Raw genomic sequence first — 23,936 nt, forward strand, 5'->3', positions numbered from 1 at the left:
GCAATGACATATTCTTTCTGCAAAGCCCAGTTCGAAAATAACACACGCCTTCCTTTCTGTTATGTTTTGCAGCTAGTTCAAATTATCATCAACACCACCCACTTAGAGCACGCGTGTAAATACCTGGAGGATTTTATCACGAACATCACCAATGTTTCCCCTGAAACGGTTCACACCACAAGACTCTACGGGCTTTCCACCTTCAAGGTAAAGTCATTCACAGACATGTTCTTTAATTACACCTACAATTTCACTCGCTCGTATTACCGCCATGGGCACACTCTGATCAGAGATCAGCCGTCTGGAGCAGTGCGCTCAAAGTAAAGCTGTCATCGACAGCATGGGACATGAGCCGCCTCGGGCTTCATGAACTCCATAAAGACCTTGTGTTGATGCCAGTGTGTTAAATGCATTTAAACTGAAGTGTTATCAGGTGACCTCTTTTTGAGTCATTGAGCATGCAGCAGCATGTTGGCGTTGCTCAAGTTAATGTTACATAAGTATTCGCCCCGTCCTTTCCACATTTTGCTGTTTTAGTGCATTTGAATACTTTTACTATTGAAGATCCACAAAATGTGTAGCATTTGATATGCATGCAAAATATGTTTGATTTTAGCATGAAAAGTTAAACAGCAGGCATAACATTATGACAGGTGAAGTGAATAACTCTGATTATCTCTTCATCACAGCACCTGTTAGTGGGTGGGATATATAAGGCATTAAGTGAACATTTTGTCCTCAAAAGTTGATGTGTTAGAAGCAGGAAAAATGGGCAGGCGTAATTTTTTGAGCGAGTTTGACAAGGGCCAAATTGTGATGGCTTGACGACTTGGTCAGAGCATCTCCAAATCTGCAGCTCTTGTGGGATGTTCCCGGTCTGCAGTGGTCAGTATCTATCAAAAGTGGTCCAATGAAGGAACAGTGGTGAACCGGCGACAGGGTCATGAGCGGCAAGGCTCATTGATGCACGTGGGGAGTGAAGGCTGGCCCGTGTGTTCCCTTGTGGTTGTGGCGTCTTTCAGCAGGATAATGCCACAAAGCAAAAATGGTTTAGGAGTGGTTTGAGGAGCACAACAACGAGTTTGAGGTGTTGACTTGGCCTCCAAATTCTCCAGATCTCAATCCAATCGAGCATTTGTGGGATGTGCTGAACAAACAAGATCCATGGAGGCCCCACCTCGCAACTTGCAGGACTTAAAGGATCTGCTGTTAACATCTTGGTGCCAGATACCACAGCACACCTTCAGGGGTCTAGTGGAGTCCATGCCTCGACTGGTCAGGGCGGTTTTGGCAGCAAAAGGGGGATGAACACAAAACTAATATTGGTTGTACCATTTGTACACATCTGGAGGAAGTTGAATGCCTGGTTTCTTATTTTTAGGATGCCAGGCATGCAGCTGAAGGAGAGATATACACCAAACTCAACCAGAAGATCGATGAGTTCATTCAGCTTGCCGATTACGAATGGGGCATGGCAGAGTCGGACGGCAGGGCCAGCGGCTACCTCATGGACCTCATTAACTTCCTGCGTAGCACCTTCCAGGTCTTCACGCACCTTCCGGTGAGTTCCTCGTCATCCTATTCACACGTAGTCTCGTCATTGTTTTGTGATCATTCTTCACCTGTGGGTTCGTGTAATGCGTGTGGTGTCAATTAATGTTGCATTTGTAGCTGTTTAGATGGTCATATCTGGGCGTATGTTCTAGTTGCCCCCCCAGAATGACACATTTTCTAGTTTCCACTGTTTGACATTAGGTGTAAATCAAAACATAAGCGCACCAAAATGTTGTGTAGGTGTCGTTACACAATTATAATATTCACAAAGACATCCAAAACCAGGCTAATCTCTGTATATTCCTTCACATAATCAGCACAGATAACTCCCAACCCATCCATTAAAAAAGAACGATACAGCTTGCTTGCTTTTCTCTTCAGCTGCCCTGTCCTCTTAAACAAATTGCTTTAACCTCCAGTTTAAGTTGGTTATGCTTTGGTTTCTCAACAATGTAACATATTTCCTCTAAGTGAATGTATCCTTTGATTTATTTTCTGCCAGGCATGCTTGGTATTTCTGATTTTCCTTTGTCTGTCCATTTATTATCGCTATACTTTCTTTCCCTGTCCGTGTTTTATTTTCTTGGGGTTTCCGCCTCAGAATAACAACAATGATCATGCTGCAATGTCGGTAAGTAGACCCTCTTCGAACTGTAGAGGAGGAAGAGTAAAATTACAATTATCAAAAAGCAAAAAAAAAAAAAGACATTAAAACTGCATGTTCATGTCAGCTCTGTGGACTTGCTGCCAGCCTTGTTTTGCTTCCCTTTTCACGTGTAATGCAGAATGCAAACCAGTTCAATTGGCATGTTACCCCTGATCTGCTGCCCATGATTGTCTGAAGCTGATACCAGTATCTGCAGAACACACGTGCCATTCTTACTTGAGATTCACTTGCACTAGTACCAGCATTTAAAGAGACGGTTCACCCAAAAAAAAATCTATCACCATTTTCTCAGCCTCATGTCGTTCTTTCTTTCATTCTTTCTTTCGTTCTTTCTTTCGTTCTTTCTTTCTTTCTTTCTTTCTTTCTTTCTTTCTTTCTTTCGTTCTTTCTTTCTTTCTTTCTTTCTTTCTTTCTTTCTTTCTTTCTTTCTTTCTTTCTTTCTTTCTTTCTTTCTTTCTTTCTTTCTTTCTTTCTTTCTTTCTTTCTTTCTTTCTTTCTTTCTTTCTTCGGAACGCAAAGGAAAATATTTTGAATAACATTTTGCCTTTACAATGAATGTGAATGGGGTCCTGAACAACACTGGACCTCATTGACTTTCATTCAATGGACAAAAGCTCATTTTTCTAAATATCTTCTATTGTGTTTCACACTGTTTTATTTTGATTTTGTGAGATCTGTCCCTTTAAGATGATAGTCTCAACAATGAGTGCGTCTCAAATCAGAATGCTGCTTTATTAATGCTGCATAATGAAACATTTTTAACCTACTACACTATCAGGACAGCTATATGCCATTACCTTTAATAAGTATACTTAGATGTTAAATAATCAATTAATTCACACTAATTCACTAATATAAGCAAACGTAGACAGTATAAGTATAGGTGTTAATGATTGTATTTGTGGTTGAAAAATGTGAGCACAGCATAAAGTGGTTCAGCTCATGCTTAAATAAAACCATTTGCATTTTTCTAACTCAATGGGATGCGGTAAATGGCAAGATATTTTGTTGATAGCTTGGTTTTTATATCTGGTGTTGCGATGGGTCCCGCCTACAGTTAAATCTCATTGGTCTAAAAGTCCAATCCACATCATAAAACAGAAATTATATAAAAAATTAATATATATTAATATATTAAACAAGCAAGGTTAATATATATATATATATATATATATATATATATATATATATATATATATATATATATATATATATATATATATATATATATATATATATATATTAAACATAAAGTATGTTCTGGCATTGTCATTCTGGTTAGGACACTTTTTTTGTTGCAACATTTATACTTTTTTGTACAAAATAGTTAAGTGTCTTTTCAAGGTTGACATTTTATGTTTTATAGGGCCTGCTTTAATAGCATCGATTTGCAATGTTTATATAAATCTCTAGAAATAAAGCGGAATGTCCATGCATTCGAGGCTCAGAGTGTTCTGAAGTTTTTGGCTTTGTGTTTTTTAATTATGCATTTGTTTGTTTGGGGATTGGTCGTTCAATGTGGTGCTTAAGTGTTGCTTACACATAAAATAATACATATTTAGACTTGTTTATAGCGATGTGTAATGGGTCTAATGGATATTAACACGTGATAACATAATAATTACAGCCGTGTTTTTTTGGGGAGAGCTTTTTTGCATTTTTTGCTTTGGGTAGAATAACCAAATGGAACTTTGCTAGTTGTCAGCATGTACTGGTGGAGCAGCTGTTGCATGAGTTTTACGTGTGTTTGAGTGTTTGACGTCTGTTATTGCCGGGTTTGACTGGTCTTTCACCTCTTTCCTCTTTACAACCCTGCTGATTATGAGCCGCGTCGGCTTGCATGAACGACTGCTGCAGATATGACACTTGTTACTGTGTGTTTGTGTGTGTGTGATTCTGAATTGAAATCCATCAGATGGTGGATTTTCAGTAGTTGGAAGGCCTTTGTCATCTACATGTTGTGCCATTACGTCCACTGATTATATGTTGTTTAAGGATTTTTTTAGTTATATATATTTGGAAATTAGTCAACATACACTTATCGCTGTGCTTACTGTCATACAATGACCCAAAAATAGTTCACCATTTTTGTATTCAATATTTACTCACCATAATGTTGTTCCAAACTCAGATGATTGTCTGTCCTCAGTGGAACACAAAAGGTGAATTTTTGAAGAATATCCAGGCCAATCTTTTAAAAATTCAATGAAAGTGAATGGTGACCAGAGCCGCCAACTTGCCAAGTTAAAAAATTACACAAAAACAACATAAATGTATCAAGGCTAAGGGCTTAAATTTCAGTCTGTTTGTCATACAAAGCTATATTATTACATAAGACTTGACCCATATGGACCACTATTATGTTCTTTTTGTCTTTTTAGTTCTTGACAGACCCATCCCCCTTTCATTATATGAAAAAGAGCAGTCAGTTTGGTCTCTTAATTTTTTCCAGAGCTGTATTAGTGTTGTTACATCGAAGAATCGCATCCAAAATAAAAGTTTGTGTTTACATAATATATGTGTATGTACTGTGTATAATTATGTATATATAAATACATATATTTATATATGATAATGTATATGTATTTTTATATACATAATATATGTGTCTGCATTGTGTATAATTTTATATATATATATATATATATATATATATATATATATATATATATATATATATATATATATATATATATATATATATATATATATATATATATATATATATTAAAGAAAATATGTGTTATATTTATATATAATATAAATTATATAAATAAATATACAGTGTATAGGCTATACATGCAAATATTTCTTAAATATATACATGAATGTGTGTGTATTTATATATAATTATATACAGTACACACACATATATTATGTAAACACAAACGTTTATTTTGGATGAAATTAATAGATTTGACAGCACTAATACACACACACACACACACACACACACACACACACACACACACACACACACACACACACACACACACACACACACACACACACACACACACACACACACACACACACACACACACAAACACACTACAGGACTGGAATAATTTGTTGTTTTATGTTTTTGAAAAAAAGTATTTTGTGCTCAGCAAGGCTGCATTTATTTGAGCAAAAATACAGTATAAACAGTAATATTGTGAAAAAAAATTTTTTACAATTGAAAATAACTTTTATATTTGAATTTATTTTAAATTGTAATTTATTCCTGTGATGGCAAAGCTGAAATTTTATTCCTGTGATGGCAACTTTTTTCTGAAGCTGATCCTTCAGAGATCATTCTAAAATGCTGAGTTGCTGCTCAAGAAACATTTCTTCTTATTATCAATGTTGAAAAACAGCTGTGCCCCTTAAATATATTTAAATAACAAACGGTTCTTTTGAAATGTTAATGATATTTCACAATATCACTGTTTTTACTGCATTTTTTATCAATGCATTTTGATAAATGCAGCCATGACTATTAAAAGCATAAAAAAATCTCACGGACCACAATCTTTTGAGCGATAGTGTTAAACAAAGAAGAATATATAAGACAAAGGGTGAAACTGCTATTTAGAGACATTTTCAAGTTCATACTATGAATTCATTAAGATGATGCCAGCACTGCTGCCGTGTGTAGAAGAGGACACCTGTAGTAACGGTTTGCCGGTGTGTTTGTGTGCCGCTCCTCAGGGTAAGGTGGCGCAGACGGCGTGTATGTCTGCCTGTAAACACCTGGCCACATCGCTGATGCAGATGCTGCTGGATACTGAACTCAAACAGATCAGCATGGGAGCCGTTCAGCAGTTCAACCTGGACGTCATACAGTGTGAACGTGAGTAGCTAATAATTGCTTATTTACAATGGCAGCACCACTTTCAACAGTTTTCAACAGTTCGCCCAATAGTGAGCTTCTGTCATAATAAATCTTCCTCTCTCCGACCCCCTACAAAATATGTCCATTCTGAAAGTGAAAGTTTACGCATAAACCATTTTCAGAGCAGAGTGTGGCTAATGCACCAACAGGCTGGCATGTTAGTTTCTTGCTCTGCGAAGCGCAGCATGGCGGTAGATGCACTCATGCAGCAGATATTATTGATGATATCAGCTGTTCTCAGAAGCAGTTATCTTTTTTTTTCTATCTTTCAAAGAACATTCCTGATTACCCGCACTCCACCTGCTCTTGGAAATCCACACCTGTTCTGATATGAACTGATATGGAAGAGTTTAGTGCAACATTAATCACTTATCCATTTGAACATTCATTCTTCTGCTGTATTTGCATGCAATACCCAGCCATATTAGGAATAGTTCACCCGAAAAGAAAATTAATTTACGTCTTAATGCTGTTTTTCAAAGCCATATGACAAGGCTGTCTGTGGAACACAAAATGAGATGTTTTCTGAAAGAAATTAATGCTTTAATTCGGCAAGGATTATTACACACATGAAATATGTTGTTACAAATAATTTCTTTTTCAATTAAATGCTGTTCTTTTGAAGTTTCTATTAATCAAAGAATCCTAAAAAACTTTAGCACTATTTCCACAAAAATATGAATCAGCGCAACACTGATAATAAGAAATGTTTATTGAGCAGCAAATCAGCTTATTAGAATGATTTCTGAAAGGTCATGTGACACTGAAGACTTTGCATCACAGGAATAAATGGCATGCAAATTATATGTAAAATATAATGCAAAAATATATAATACCTCGCACACCAAAACCTGTAGCAGGTCCGTCGATTAAATGTAACGTATGTATGTAACGTAAACCAAGGCATGAAAGAAAAAAAATCTTGCACACCACTCAAACTTTCTGAATCACTACATGGAAACAATTGATTCAGAATTTTTGTATAAAATAGAAAATGTTTATTTCACAATATAACTGTTTTTTGATCAAATAAATGCAGTCTTGGTGAGCATACAACCAAGATATGTATTACAAATATTTACAATTTTGGGTCAATTTTAAGTCCACTCGACCACTAGTGGAATTGACCTTAAAATAACACTGTCCCAAGTCCAAAGTCTTTATGGTATTCTCTATTTTTTTGTGAAATGCAGAACCTGATCTTGTTGAGGTTTCATCTCTGATATCTCCCTGGGGAAGCACATAAGCCCCTTTAGTTCTGAATGGCACAATAGAGATGTCAGAGCAAAGTGTTCATCAATAATGTTAATATGTAGACAGCTCTTTGGTTCTGGCATCGCATCTTCTGCTCCTCGACCATTTAAGGTTTCAGTCACGCTACATCACTGTCAGCAGAAGTGAAAAGGCTGTGTGTGCGTGCTCGTACCTGTGGCCCCGGGTCACACATGTCTCGGGGTGAAGTAGAGTTTGTGACGGTTCAACTGCACAGGTACGGCAGGGATTGCCTGCCTCTTCTCTTAGGTTTGAATGGTTTTCGTCCCATTAGCGGCAGTTCATCTTACGTTAACACAGAGTTAAGATACTTTTCCCATGTTGTGAGTGTACTGTCTGATTTGTTTGAATTTTGATTTCACTATATAGTGGCTCAGTGGATAGTTGACAGGAAAGTTGAGGAACAGGTAGGTGACAGGAGTTTTGGGATATGACTCAAACCTGGGTCCTCTTGAGCATGGTTTTGCATCATGTATACTTGGACAGAGAGATGGAGACTGCAGCTCAACTACTGAAAAAACTCACTATAGCTCAATTATAAGTGCATATGAACACATAATGACTGACAATTGATTAAATTCAGGGCTCATGGTTGGTCTGTTTGTATGTTATCTTAAAAAAATCTCTGAGGAAATTATCTATGCTGGCTGTGTACCTGTTCTGATCACTGTCTGAACTGTTCTTCTCATAATTTGTCACACTTTATTGCAAAGATCTCTGGAATACTTGATTCAGATTGTTGATCCAGCATTCAGTGGTCAGAGATTCTTGCAGAAATCCTTGCCTAATCTGAATAATTTACAGATTTCCAACGTCAGACAATTGTTGAAACATTCACTGATGCTCCAGAAGGAAACACGATGCATTAAGAGCTGGGGGTGAAAACTTTTGAGCAGGATGAAAATGTCCAAATGTTTCTTATTTTGTTTAAATATCTTCTTCTTTTTTTTTTTTTTGTACTGCCCTTCAGAAGCAACAGAAGTTCGTTTTCAACAATACGTTTTCAACCCCCAGGTCTAAATGCATCGTGTTTCCTTCTGGAGCATCAGTGAATGTTTCAACCTTTTTTAGTAGTTGTGTGTGAGTCCCTCAATTGTCCTCAATGTGAAAAGATGGATCTCAAATTCATATAGTCCCTGCTGGAGAGGGTTCCAATATGCAAAAGATGCTGGAAAACTGAAGAATGTGCAGGACCTGGAGGATTTTTCTGAAGAGCATTGGGCCGTTTAACTGCTCAAGACAAACAAGGGACTCAAGAACAACCATCACAAAACAAAAAAACAGCCGTGGGTCATCCAGGGAACGACACAGTATTGAAAATCAATAGTTCATAAACTTTTGAACGGTGTTATTTTAATAAATTCAGCAATTTTTTTGTCTATATGTAAACATTTTTTATGTAAAATATCTTATTCAGGACAGTACTAAATACAAAATGATATGTATTTTGTATGATCTCTTTTATTTAGTTAAAATTATTCACATTTTCACAGATTCTGCAAGTGGTTCACATACTTTTTCTTGCCACTGTATGCTTTTGTGATATAGCGATTGAGACCCTAAACACATTGCTAAATACAAGATTAGTTTACCCTTGTGCGCCGCTGAGGAAATCAAGTGATGTCGTCATCTGCTCTTTGTTGTACGAGTGCCTAAGACTCTCTTGTTTTTAGCAGTATTTTGTTTTGCTGCCATCAGCCTCCTTTGAAACAAACTTCTTTGTCTTGTAGTTAAAAACATCCACATGCATAGAAGTAGAGGCGGCACAATTACAACGACCGTTCTATAATCCCACCCACTTTAAAGCGGTGCTAACTGCAGTGGAAATCCCAACCGAGCCAAAGCGAGCGGAGCGTGCCGAACCAAGTCGTACCACGCAGTGGATAAGCGAAGCGAGCTAAGCCGAGCCGTACCATACCAAGCCATACCAAGCGTTACCATGCAGTGGAAACCTGCTATTAGATGGTCTGTTCATTATATTTGATCATCTGTTTTTGGAAAACCATGGATGGATGGATGGATGGATGGATAGACAGATAGATAGATAGATAGATAGATAGATAGATAGATAGATAGATAGATAGATAGATAGATAGATAGATAGATAGATAGATAGATAGATAGATAGATAGATAGATAGATAGATAGATAGATAGATAGATAGATAGATAGATAGATAGATAGATAGATAGATAGATAGATAGATAGATAGATAGATAGATAGATAGATTTTCGAAAAATCATTGATCATCATTCGATCATCTGGCTTTGGAAAACCTTAGGTCTGATCAGTTACAAACAGATACAGCAACTCAAGTCTGAGAACAAGAACAGTCTGAATGTCTGAGTTTGGTGGATTTTTGGACGCTTTAGGATGAGTTAGTCTCAGAAATAATAATAACAATAATAAGATGATGATGACGACGACATTTAAATAGTAGATCAGTATGTTGGCTTTCTTTAGTCACATGATTAACATTTTAGAGTAATAATAATGCTTTGTAAACATTGTTTAAGAGTTTGATTTGATGTCTTTATATGATGCACTCCAACAAATTGTTTAAATAACCCATATTAATGTGAACTATTTTCCTATTCCTTTTGCAGTGTTTGCCAGTTCAGAGCCCGTGCCAGGATTCCAGGGGGACACGCTGCAGTTGGCCTTCATTGACCTCCGACAGGTATAGACCTCTCTGCAGACATGACTATTCTTGATCCACAGTCACAAACTTGTGAGTGGAGCTGAGGGCAAGGGTGGAGAACATACAGCATTAACAGGCACTAATGGATTATCCCTACCTGAACACTCTTACCTTCAGGAGGGGAAATCACTTAGTCGCAGTGGGGTTCATTTAGCTTTTTCTTCGTTTGCTTCTGTTTTTTGGGCTGCTTGGAGTTTGAACTTTTAATCTGGGCCTGAGGTGCTTAAGGTATAAACGGAGGTCATGTCAAGGTTTCTTCTACAAAGCTATGTCATATGAGGATGTATTATTAGGGTGTGGCGTTACTAATTGCAAAATCCCTGTTTTCTAATACCTCTTTTGATGTAACACAGCTTCTGAAACCTAAATGCCAGTGTCCCCAAATCACATGCACAGTAGTCAAGAACATCCTGACATGTTTTCTATTTGGATTTTATTTTCTCTATTTATTTAACAAAAATTTATTTCACATCCTACAAAAAAAATAGCAAATTGAAGGCTATGAAAACATAGTGAATTAATCCCTTCAGTTTCAATCCTGACTGTGAATCACAAATACCACCTGTTCATGGGAAATGAAGAAACGCGCAGAAACACCAGCCCTGGCTTTATCTGCATGCCACGCTTCAGTCAGGGTGGCGTCTTTCAGCGTGTCACGACTGCGGCCACCCGCCAAGACCTCTCGATTACCATTAGCATGACGCCGCTTTGATCCTCGCCTGGTTTCTTGGAGGATTTGCTGACAGCTTCTCTCAAGTGCACTCAGCGAGCTCTGGCTCCAATTCGGACGGAGCGAGCTCGGACAGGGTCAGAGATAAGGAGAGCGGAGCTGGCGATCAGAATTTACCTATTCACCCCAACCCCCAACGTAGATAACCTTCCCATCACGCATTATGACGCAGATCTGCCCTAGAGCTCTTATCGCAGGCTGACGTGGAGTAGATTCCGAGCTAACGTTTTTTTCCTTTTGAGCATGTGCCGACACCCGAATAGAGAGGTCACAGTGTCCCTGCCAATCACGCAGCGGCTAATGGAGACTCTTGTTTACTCTGTCGTGTTTTAAACATTTCCTTAAGCCCTTGTTGTCTGTAAGGTGATACTGTGAAGGGTTGCAGATGCTTGTACTAATACTGGTAAAAATTCTCTTGTTCACATCACATAACAGAGAGCAAAATGTCTTAAGGCACATTTTTGAACATGCCTAGTTTACCGTGTTCTTCACTTTCACCAGTGTCACGAATAAGTAACTAAAAGTAGCGACGCTGCTCCTTTTTTCAGTAGTGTAACAATAGAGCAGTTGTTCTATTAGTCCAGCTTTTCCAGTATCTAGGTACTTTTTGAAACAATTAGCAATTAAAACACAACATTGAATCAAACATCACTGTAATAATAAATGCCCCCTTAAGTATCTTCAACTAAAACATTCAAAGTGACACAACAAAGTGCACTTTTCTGTAGAGCACTCACTGTGAACTGTGTCAGGTCATGTTGGGCTTGTGAAACTGTAGCCGTGAGACCTCTTAAAAGTACAGAGCTGCCCTATGGGAGAAATGCACTTTACTGGGATTATAATCAGGGCTTGACATTAACTTTTTTGCTCACCAGCCTCTGTGGCTAATGGTTTTTCCAAAGTTACTAGCCACTCAGCATGTCACACTGTGGGAAAACTGCCATATAAATATTTTTAATAATATCCCATAATTTGGCAGCAGGTATATTAAGCTGCTGTCACTGTAAGACCTGATGCACGGATCCATTATACTGTTACACATGCATTTTCTTTCTCAACTGTTTCGTTACGTTCTCAACGTTCACTTAAATCATAACTGACTGGGTTTACGCCAATACTGGAATTTTTACATTTTTTTTGTGTGTATTTGACTGTTTAAGCAGTGAAAAAGAACTCTGAGGTGGCTTTATGTGCGTGCGCTTTGGGTGTGTGCACAAAATCTGTGGGAATGAGTAAAATTATGTGCAATACATGCAATCACATGCCAAAATTCAAGCCCTGCAACACCAACAATATAGACTAGAGCTGGGTAAAAAATATTGATTTCTCGATTTTAATCGATTCTCACTTTTACAAAACAATATCGATTCTTAAATCCCAAGAATCGATTAGTCATCCTGTTTTCAGTTAATGAATGAAATAAACATTGTAGCGCACCTCCCATCCAATAAATCACAATAATCTTTGTGCTTTATTACTATTGATATGAAACAAAGTCTCAGATTTCAGATTACGCCTATTTTTTACAAAATTCAAAAGCATAAATACCGCTCTGCCGCAGCGGTGCGAGGTCGCTCTGGCGCAGCTCAGGTCAAGAGAACCGGCAGCACGGAGCGCACATGAACGGATCTTCTCTTCCGCCTTAATACCAGTTACAGCGCGAAATAAACATGAATAAGCATCTGAAAAAGTGTGTTAAAAGATACAGGACAACTTACTGAAATCCGTATCATGTCACGTAGAATAGCTCAAGTGTTTTAACCGCAGAAAGACATAAGTAAAATGGCTAGTAAACAATGGCATGTAACGTCATTTACCTCAGAAAAACCATATCCAGTGTCCATAAACTCGTTAGTCAGCTAGAAAAATTGACTCTAGAGAGGAGCATTTTGCTAATTATATGCACCACATTACAGAGGCTATTGAATTGCCATTTTTAATGTTCTTCAATATTTAATGCATGTAGCCTATGAATAAATCTGGCAAGTTTTTATGACAGCCAAATGTTTATATTTAAAAAAACTAATTGGAGTAGAAATATGATTATGTAAATGTAAAGGTAATATTATAACTTTATTATTATAAAAAACTAAAATCATTTGGTGTAATTTAAGTGTTTGTATACAAATCAGTAAATTTTTACCTTCAATATTAGCAGGCTAATGTAGTATCAACTGACTCCCATAGTTTACAACATTAGTTCAGAAATTTGTTTTCCTTGAGAAAATTGGCCATGTTTTATACCTGATATAGATCTAAAATAATCGATATTGAATTGAATTGAATTGAATTGAATTGAATTGAATTGAATTGAATTGAATTGAATCGAATCGAATTGAAAGCTTGTGAATCTAAATCGAATCAAATTGTGAAATTTGTGTCAATACCCAGCCCTAATATAGACTAGGTAAACCCAGCCCGATCTGCCGGCTATTTGATTTCGCCCTGCAGCTCAAGCTGGAAACCTGTACATATTTCTATCCTGCTTCTGTTACAAATTTGCAGGGACCAATCACAAACCGGCTTATCCACCTGGCGCGCTATTGGCGGGTTTAACACAATGACGCATAGAGAAGCGATGGATTGTTGGTCTGATTGGTTGAAGGACTATCCAATTGCATACAGAGTCATTTGAACTATGCCCGTTGATCACACCTCTTGTGCTGTAGAAAATACAGAGCAGACTCCCCAGACCAATGTTCAATCTTAAAAGATCTAGAAAATGAGTATTGGGAGCGTTTCAGATATTTCAATATTGATATGTATCGAAAAATCTATATTTTTGACATTACATTGCACTTAATTTCAGATGCTTTTTTAAAAGACTACAATTGAAAAATGTATATATTTATATAGGCCTATAAAATTCAACTTGCCAAAGAAAATCCAACCGGATTTGACCTGATTATAATGATACTAAAGTTCACACAATCAATGTATAGAATGATTTGATTAGTGGTCTAGAAATAGTGCAGATTAATAGATTTTGATTTTATTCTTTTAAATATTTGTTTATTTTTTTCAGCTTGAAATTAGATTCTGCATCCCATTTTTTCAGTGTGGTCACGGACTTTAAGATTCCACTGTTTATCGAATAATCTCAAATGGCTGAAAAAACATCAAGATCTAATTCATAACATCCAAGCTAGTCAGTGGTTTGAGACCCAGTGAATGCTTTTATCCAAAGAGACGTATAAGTCTCTTTGGATAAAAGCGTCTACGGAAGTATACATTTAATTGATTTAGCTATATCGCCCAGCCCAGGGTCTGCAAATATTGACATTTACAAGCACAGTCTTGTTGCCCATGATGCTCCGCAGGGTCTTGGTGTGTTTAGCAGCAATATTGTCACAGCCCAGCAGGAGCAGCAAACAGCACTAAATAACGGTCCGAAAAACAGACCTCCTCAATACGGACCACATAGTAGGTGTGAAGTGCTATTAGCCCCCTGAACCCTCCTCTCCCAGCCCTCCATAATGAACGAGCCATCCAGCAATTGTCCCCCATTGATTGATATTGATTTGCATACATAGAGGTGAGTGATCTGGCCCTTCTCCAGCAAATTAAGTTCAATGTGTCCAGAGCCTTGCTTTGAATCAGAGTTGCAAAGTGGCAGGGAGCCCACTGACCAGAGCACCGTGGAGCCAGGATTAGCTCCTCTTTGGGTTATCTAGAGGTCACGGAGGGATTTCTCTTCCTTTTGCATTTAAAGTGCTCCCAGCTCCCCAATAAGTGCCCTAGTACTAACCCCCACCATTAGTGTATGACCTCACACACTTCTCTTTGGACAACTTCTGACTTATTTTCTACACTTAACTAAAAAAAAATAAGAAAACTTTAACAAGTCCTTCTAGTATAGCCGTACATGTGTATTTTTTTTAGCTGTAATATATTTACTGATTTTTAAAAGTAAATGTAACAACTTTATATATTGTTAGGAATATTCCAGGATGAACACTTACTGGACTGAAGCAACTTTAGGTTTATGTACATCAATAAATACATAATTTTAATGATACATACATCAGGCTTTTGAAGCTATGTGTATTTGTTCATCTCTTAATCAACACTGTATTGTATTGCATTGCATTATATGTTTAAAACTACAGAGCTTTGATCATAAAACTAAGCATTTAAATATCATCTTAATAAGACATTATTGGGAGAGTGACTGCTGATATTTATTTGCAATTTATGTAAGTAGTTGCTTTACTGTTATAAAGATTTCATTGATTTACAATACAAGCTATCAGGAGTCAGGACAGCTCTCATCTTTTTGGCTATTTAAATATCAACAACTGCACCAAATTGCATATTTTTGCTCAGTTTGGGCCTATGAAAAGTTTAGGTGTTTTTCTCCTTCATATTCTCACCCTATTATACTATATGATTCTGAAAGCCTGGTGTATCAAATGTAATACTTAAAAAAAAACAAAGTGTCTAATGGTTCAATAAACTGATCCATTTAAATCTGTTTTTTTATGTCAAGCTTTATAGGGTTAATCCAGTGAAATGTTAAGCAGTGATATTTTTGTAATAAAATTGTTTGTTCAAATTAATCAAATTAGGACAACATTTGGACAGTTTTTGAACAATACTTGAATATTTAAGGCAATAAAACCAATTTTGTTCGCAAAATGTTCAGAGTATTCTTGTTCAGAAACACAAAACAATAAACTAACTCAACTTAGTACAAGATACTTTAAAAAAAAACTGCACTTCTAATATTGTTAGTTTCTTGTGATCAGGGTTTTCACTAGCCTGACTTCGTCATACTCAGATTCTAGTCAGAATATGAGTCTGATACTGCTCCATTGGGCTGTGATTATGGGGCGTTTCAACCGAACCAGGAAATAAAATGCCTCTGCACTCAATTGGATAGACCTGCAACAACCAATAAGAGCAACGGAGTAAGTGGCGTATGTTGAGCAATGCATAGTAGTCAACAAAACTCAACTGCACGCACGCTGGAAGAAATAGAAGATGAAGATGAGTGTAAACGATCTTTGCCGGTGTTGTAAAAAGAATTTAAGGATCCACTGAGTACTTACTTTTGAGAGAAATAGTAAAGGTGAATGCATATACGAATAAGTTCTCCGTTTAGTAAACAAATTCAATCCAAGCGCTCTTTGGTGACGTGGATGATTACATTACTGTTGATCATCTGTCCATCATCGTATAAAGCCCGCCCTGACAATTTGATTGGTCTGAACAGCTCTGGTTTGAGCATAGTTGCTCCACAACGGATCAAGTCCAGACCGAACTTCCCGACCTCAAATGTTGTGGGCGGGGCTGAGTTCGGCTGGCATCCAGGCTATTTTTTCACATGGAAAAAGTCAAAATATCTGGTCTGGAAAAGTCATGCAAAAAAAAAATGCAAATGAATATACATTTTAATCTATGTCACTATTTTCTCTTCTCTGATATATTTCATTATTATTGAATTATGTATGTAATCTCTATACAAATCCTTGGAAATTCAGCCCTGATTATTAATATGCTAAATGAAAACAAATGCAAATTATATTTATTCATCTTCAGTATTGTTTTACAACCTATGCTAATTGTTCACACAAAGTTCTGATCTTGACACTGTTGTTGATTTTTGTTTTAATCATTGATTCATTTGGAACCTCTCTTTCCTGTGTTTAAGCTTCTAGATCTGTTTATGGTGTGGGATTGGTCCACGTACCTGGCAGACTACGGACAGCCCACCTCAAAGTACCTGCGGGTTAACCCCTCCACCGCACTAGCACTTTTGGAGAAGTACGTATTGTTTTTTACCCTTTCCTTCAACTCAGTGAAGAAGTGCTCAAATCAAACTCCTTTGAAATCAGTTCAACTTCATAAAGTGCTTAACAATAATGGTTATCATGCTGCCTTAGGGTGTGTTCACACTTGTGGTTTGCTTCTTTTGGTTATTTTGGTCCTGACCAAAAAAAATAAAAAGATCATAGCATGTGTAAGAATGGGCAAGGCTTGTCCGTCCCTTGTCCACGGACTTGAGAGGAGCGTGGAATTTTCTTTCTCAAAACACTGCCTGCTGCTGCTTCTGATTGCCTTAGTTGGAAAAGCTACCCATAACTGCTGATCCAGGAGCAGTTTCACCGCAATAATAGCATATTGGTGAAAGTTTTGGCAAACATTCCAGTGCGTATCTGTGTTTTCTCTCTGAAGAATGTCAAAGGTTTCTTTTAACTACATGTTTTTGCAGCGTTGAGCAGAGTAGCCAATCACAAATATATCTGTTGATTTCTTGAACTCAATGGCCAATCAGAGGTGTTTAAGTTAGCACTGAACAAGAAATGGCGTTTTAAGCCATGAGTGGATTCTGAGTTCTGCACACTCTTAAATCCTCTCATTATAACAAACTATGTAGACTTGTGTGCTTTCTGTCATGTCAATCCCAGCCATTTTATCGCTTTTCTTTTCAAATGAACAGTGGTTTGTGAACGTAGACGCTTTAATTACAAATAATTGATTGTGAGCATTTATGCTCAGATGTGTAGGTTGTGCGATGACTTGTAACTTTAAAATATACGACTTGTACTCATCAAGGTCAAAAATGACAGCATTGAAAATAAATGGGATGACATTTCGTGTAGTGGGAACTTTTGGTACTGCACCCAAACAAAATCTTACCGAAAGCTAATTTTTTGGGATATCAAGCTCAAATTTGGAACACAACTTCTTTAGATTTATGGCTTTGATTTTTTTCATTGTTTAAGAGTAAAACTTGTTCTGGAAAATATGTACTTCATATTAAAAACAAATAAAATTGTATTTTTGTGCATTTTTCATTACAATAAACATAAAATTCTATACCTTTTATAAGTTCTCTTTAAAAAAAAAAACGTTCTTTCACTTTAGCAATAATCTGCGATTATAAAAGTGTCGTCTTTAAAAAGAGACCAAACTTAAGTCTGTGCTACAAAGCTAAGTTTAAGTTGGAAATATAATTTTCAGGTCTATGCTCAAAAAGTGAATAAATAGATTATAACTATTGCATACATGTAATTTAGTGCCATAAATCCTCCTAAAAATACAAAATACGAAATTGAATATTGAACTAAAATATAGAACATTAATTTAATTGAAATAAAAAATCACCACCGCATGAAGAACACCATGAGGGTTCATCTCCTCAGCTTTACCCTGGAGTTGGTAAACCCTCTGCCAATGAAAATGATACATTTAGTTCTGGTTTGCTTAGCGTTCACACTGTCAATTTTAACACAGAACCTAAATATGAAAAACAAAATAATGGCTTTCCTGATGTATTTTGCTAAGGAACTTACCAAACATCCAAAATAATGCTGTGTGCTGAGCTAAATGGGCTCGTCCTTTTTAGAGTTGCTTCTTGAGACATCCTGTCCTGTTTTTGGTTAGTTTAGATGCCTTTGATCCATGTTGCGCTCATATTTCTGTCAAACCACATCGATTGAAACTGAAAAGGTGGGTCTTGGTCCACGTTATTTCACACCAGGGTTCAGATTGCAGCATTAACACTTATTAAAATGAACCGCACTAACAGAGCAATCACACCAGAGTTCGTTTTAATAGAACCAAACCTGCCAAGTGTGAACACACCCAGAAGGCAGCTGGCAGCTCAGTAGTTTTGGAACAGAACCTCAAACATCAGTGAACAAAAGATGGAGTGACCTGAACAATGGAGCTCTGCTTTGTCCTTTCAATCTAATATATAATCTTCGTCCTCTTTCTTTCTTTTTTTTTTTACTAACCAATGCCAGGGTCAACAGGGGGTACGTAGATCCAACATGGATTTCTCTCTCTCTCTCTTCATAGTAATGTGATGTGCTGCATGATTAGACTCTTACATTCTCAGATATGGATATTGTCATTCTTAGAAAACATTTTTTTCACCACCATTTATTCATCCCATACCCATTTCAGCATATATACTGTACAGAGGGGCTCAATAATAATATGAGTAATATCATGATACATAAGTCATGCATCATCATATCTTAACTAAATCATTCCTAATGTACTGTTTTTATGTGCATTTAGAAGTCTTTACACTGAATTTTCAGCATTCGATGTATGATATATATCATGAAAATATGCAATTACACAAATATGCATTTGAATTTATTGTCATTTACATATGGCTTTATATATATGTGTGTGGAGAGATATATATATATATGTATACTATATTGCCAAAAGTATTGGGACACCCCTCCAAATCATTGAATTCAGGTGTTCCAATCACTTCCATAGCCACAGGTGTATAAAATCAGCGGGGTCAGCGCATGCTGAGGTGCACAGTGCGCAGAAGTCGCCAACTTTCTGCTGAGTCAATAGCTACAGACCTCCAAACTTCGTGTGGCCTTCAGATTAGCTCAAGAACCATGTGAGGAGAGCTTCATGGAATGGGTTTCCATGGGCGAGCAGCTGCATTCAAGCCTTACATCATCAAGTGCAATGCAAAGCGTTGGATGCAGTGGTGTAAAGCACACCACCACTGGACCCTAGAGCAGTGGAGACGTGTTCTCTGGAGTGACAAATCAAGCTTCTCTGTCTGGCAATCCGATGGACAAGTCTGGGTTTGGTGGTTGCCAGGAGAACGGTACTTGCCTGACTACATTGTGCCAAGTGTAAAGTTTGGTGGATGGGGGATTATGGTGTGGGGGTTGTGCTTGGCCCTTTACTTCCAATTAAAGGAAATCCTAATGCTTCAGCATACCAAGATATTTTGGACAATTTCATGCTCCCAACTTTGTGAGAACAGTGAATACGCACCAGTGCACAACGCAAGGTCCATAAAGACATGGATGAGCGAGTTTGGTGTGGAGGAACTTGACTGGCCTGCAACCTGACCTTAACCCGATAGAACACCTTTGGGATGAATTAAAGCAGAGATTGCGAGCCAGACCTTCTCGTCCAACATCAGTGCCTGACCTCACAAATGCGCTTCTAGAAGAATGGTCAACAATTCCCATAAACACACTCCTAAACCTTGTGGAAAGCCTTCCCAGAAGAGTTGAAGCTGTTATAGCTGCAAAGGGTGGGCCAGCTCCATATTAAACCTAAAGTTCATGTGCATGTAAAGGCAGGCGTCCCAAAACTTTTGGCAATATAGTGTATATTATGACATAAGACTTGAAACATAGAGTATGAATCATATGAGAAAAAATTTTATGTTTTTTTTCTTGTTTTTTTTTCTTGACAGACCCATTCCCCATTCACTTTCATTCTATGTTTCATTATATGCATACTTCATACGTTCGATTGCTGTTATAAACTGTAATATTGTCGTCTTGTATTGCTTTTCCAGGATGAAAGACACAAGTAAAAAGAACAACATCTTCTCCCAGTTCAGGAAGAACGACCGTGACAAGCAGAAATTGATCGAGACGGTGGTGAAGCAGCTGAGAAGTCTGGTGAATGGAATGTCCCAGCATTCCTAGAGTCGTTCACATGAACTCCAAACACTGGGCTGGGGTTGACAATGTAACTTATAAACTATATTTTACTTCTTGCTTTGACCCTTTTTTTCAAGTCGCTGTAAAGGTAACAACTCTCTAAGTACTGTGGTATATTTTGACTGCATCCTCCATGTCTTCTGCCAAAATATTCACCACTGTAGGCTAATAATGTAAATTGATGAAGAAGAAGAAGAAAAAAAACAGAAGTTATGCAGTAATTTTTTGTAATGTATTTTTAAAGGTTGAGAATTATGTTTTGTACGTTGTGAAAGTGCAATGACTGTAACACTACACTTGAGAGAGCGGAGGTGTGTATGTGACTGCTGATGCTGATGGTCATATTGCAACCTGTATGAAATTCTCCCTAGTGTAACAAGGATGAAGTTTTTATTGTAAATATTTTTAAATGTATTTAACACTGCTATGGAGTCATGCTTCCCATTGGTCTGCCTTGAGTTGAATTTGACTCAGATTAGGTAACTTATAAATGATAAAAAAAAACATTTGCATGAGAATGCTTAATTTTTTTTCTTTTTACGTTAGCAGACTTTGTTCAAACTTGTGCACAAAAAGCACTTCTTAATGTAAAAAAATCTAAAATTGTCAGCTACATTTCACTGAATGATGTACAAATGCGCCACAGAATTATATTTAATTTTTATTTTCTCAGGGTGAAATGAAAGCTTTGGGTTCAAATGCTTTAGAATCTCATTTTAAGGTGAAAATAAAGAAGCAATAATTGGTCCAGCTACAGACTCTGTGCAAAGTTGCATTGAAAAAAAAACATTCACATTAATTTCGATCATCACTTATGGTTTTATTTTATTTCTAACAGGCATTTTGCACTGAAAATTATTTAAGTTTTAACAAGCAACTGTATGCTTATGTATTTAAAGTACCATTGTATATACCACAATATTTTGTTAAAATTGGGGGGAAAAAATGGAATGTAAAGATAAAACATTTGTCATTAGCTCTGAGAGTGTTTCCATATTTTCATTTCCTGTTATCTCATGGCTGTAACAACACTAATATTGGTTTCACTTTAAAATAACTCTCATAATTTAAAGACAAAGCAGTAATTCCATAATATTCAAATATCAAAACGGATGAATCATGGTTTCAAGACATTACAAGTATTTGAATGTACGTTAACCAATGATCTGTTGAGCATTATATAATGTTTGTTAACATTATTAATGAAAGTTACTATAAAGTGTCGCCCTGATATTCAACATTTCAATAAGGCAGGCAGAATCACAATATCCATAAATCTCTCACTGGCATTACCTGGAGTTACACAAACTCAAGTGACTTCAGTTGTTTTCAAAGCCCACTCGTTTTTATTTGTGCTTTAATAAAATATTATCACAAAAATACATTTGATCTTTTTTCTTCTTCTTAATATCTTAACCACAGCTCTGTACAGAGCTATTTAAATATAAAGAGTTCATGTCAGATAAATGTGTGTGTTTGTATATGTATATACTATATTGCCAAAAGTATTGGGACAGCTCTCCAAATCACTGAAATCAGGTGTTCCAATCACTTCCATTAATAATAAATCAAGTCCCCTGATTTATTATTAATGTTGGAAACAGTTCAGTGCTGCTCAATATTTTTTTTTTATAACGTGATCCGTTTTTCAGGATTCTATGATGAATAAAAAAAATTTAAGAACATCATGTAGCCTATTTAAAATAAAAAATATTTTGTAAAAATATACACTAGCGTTCAAAGAATTGGGGTTAGTAATTGTTTTGTTCTTTCTTTTTTATGAAATAAATTAATACTTTTATTCTGCAAGGCTGTGTTAAATTGATTTTTAAAAAAAGTGATTGTCACAATTTATATTGATACTCAGTTATTATAAATCTAAATTAAGTCAGCATATTAGAATTATTTCTGAAGGATCATGCGACACTGACTACACACACACACCCTACAGATTGCACTAGGCAACAGATGCCCCAGTCGTTTTGTTTATTGCATCATTTACAAAAACAAGGAAAATACTTTTGACATCGATGTATAATGGAAGATCCCTCATCCTTCTCTGGCTCAAAAGCAGCTTTCTTGTGTTTTTGCTGATACAGCAGTAACACACAGCACTGGATCCTGAAGATGAGCCTTTGGGTCTCGGGGATTATGTCGTTGTTGGCGGTCGCGGTGCATGGCTTCAGTGCTGATGGCGGTGGTCCGATGTTGTGCCGAAATTCCCCGCCAAATTATTACCCCCTCGTTGAGACCGCTACCTGGTTGCCTAATCCTCCGAACCCTACCCCCGCACCTAATAGCCTACTAAACCTAACTACTGGGGACTGCATGGCGGGGGTCAGAATTCTACACAATACGGCAGCTCTGGGCCCTGCGCTGGTCCAGCACACGGACTCGAGTCGTCTGCCCCACCCCATGCAGGGGCTCTATGGGCCGGCCGCTCATTGGAGAAACGCTGCAGTGGCTCTTACTGGTAGCCTACATCAACATCTCTTGCAACTTTGCTTCAGAGGTGTACACCAGAAAGTAATAGCAGTGGTTTAAAACAATTGTTTCAATTTCACCAAATGTTTCATCTTCGTGCCCTTTTTTTTTTTTTTTTTTTTTTTTTTTTACAGATTTTCTTTTTTCATATCGGCCATGAAAGTCGCCACATAAGTGGCCTTCATCCTGTATGTTCTACTTTTTAAGTGTCTTTTATTTATATCCTATAAACTGTACCCTTGTCACTCGACTAGGCCTATTAGTAAAATATATTGAAAAAATTGTTTATACATTTTCGGTTTTTACACACATCATTAGACTATATAATTTATATCATGACCAACTAATCTGCTCCTATACGTTTTTTTTATTTTATTAAATCATAAAGTTACAATATATAAACAGACATTTGATAAAGTAGCCTAAAGATTGCTTCAAAAATACAATAATAAAGCCAGGGCAGATATCCAGGCTGTTGGATTTAACTGTACCGTAAGAAAATGTGTCAGGCACAAGAATAAGCCCAGCGACAGACCCAGTGGTCATCAGCTCAGCAGTGTTGCGTGTCACAGCCGAATCATTTAATGCTGGAGCATCCGTGACTGTGTTGTGAAGGAGGTGTGACTACAGGACTGTGCTAAAAAAAACTTTTGAGTTAAATGTATGTGTCTAAAGTCTGGTTAATTTTTACACATGGTAAAATGTAATTTGCCATGCTTTTGTTTCATAATGATACCTTCATTTTGAACATAATGTTATTTGACAAATGAAGCAATTGACTTTAGTGGATATATGAAGTCAGTTCTTCTGAGGTTCACACAGGTGTGGATCAGAGGAACACATGTGTTCACTGTTGTTCATAGATTTTTTTATGTAGGCTAAATTATCAAATTGGTGTAAAAATGTTTACTGATTTTTAACGCAATATTGTACTAAATACATTTCGTTGTATTTGGAATGTCAGTATTTGAGAAATTACAGTTGTTTGATACCATGCCTACTGCAGATGCCTCTACAGAATGTTTTAACTCTGAATGAGTTTGTAGGTTTTTTCTGTCCTCAACATCAGTTTACATCCTATTTAGTCTTTTATTATTTCCACCAAATGACTTTCTTAAAACATAAAAGAAATGTGATGGGAACTTAAACTCAGCATGAAGTTGATGCAGTAGTCTTTTCTTTCCTATTGTGAAATATATAT

General features: G+C 36.8%; 1 protein-coding gene across 4 annotated transcripts in view; it reads left to right on the forward strand.

Annotated features, from left to right (window-relative positions):
• Nucleotides 1-21,915, forward strand: part of exoc6 (exocyst complex component 6) — an 80,528-nt gene extending 58,613 nt beyond the window's left edge. The window contains exons 17-23 of one of the 4 annotated variants that reach the window (XM_079801324.1): nt 73-207; nt 1,382-1,561; nt 2,156-2,185; nt 5,915-6,056; nt 9,978-10,051; nt 16,456-16,568; nt 20,104-21,915. In XM_079801324.1, the coding sequence (XP_079657450.1) occupies nt 73-207; nt 1,382-1,561; nt 2,156-2,185; nt 5,915-6,056; nt 9,978-10,051; nt 16,456-16,568; nt 20,104-20,236 (807 nt within the window). In that variant the 3' untranslated portion in view covers nt 20,237-21,915. Of the gene's footprint in view, nt 1-72; nt 208-1,381; nt 1,562-2,155; nt 2,186-5,914; nt 6,057-9,977; nt 10,052-16,455; nt 16,573-20,103 lie in introns of all 4 variants that reach the window. The other 3 variants (XM_079801322.1, XM_079801321.1, XM_079801323.1) reach the window with 3 other exon arrangements.
• Nucleotides 21,916-23,936: the final 2,021 nt, after the last annotated feature.

The sequence above is a fragment of the Gobio gobio genome (genome assembly GCF_949357685.1).
Source record: "Gobio gobio genome assembly, chromosome: 20".
NCBI lineage: Eukaryota > Metazoa > Chordata > Actinopteri > Cypriniformes > Gobionidae > Gobio > Gobio gobio.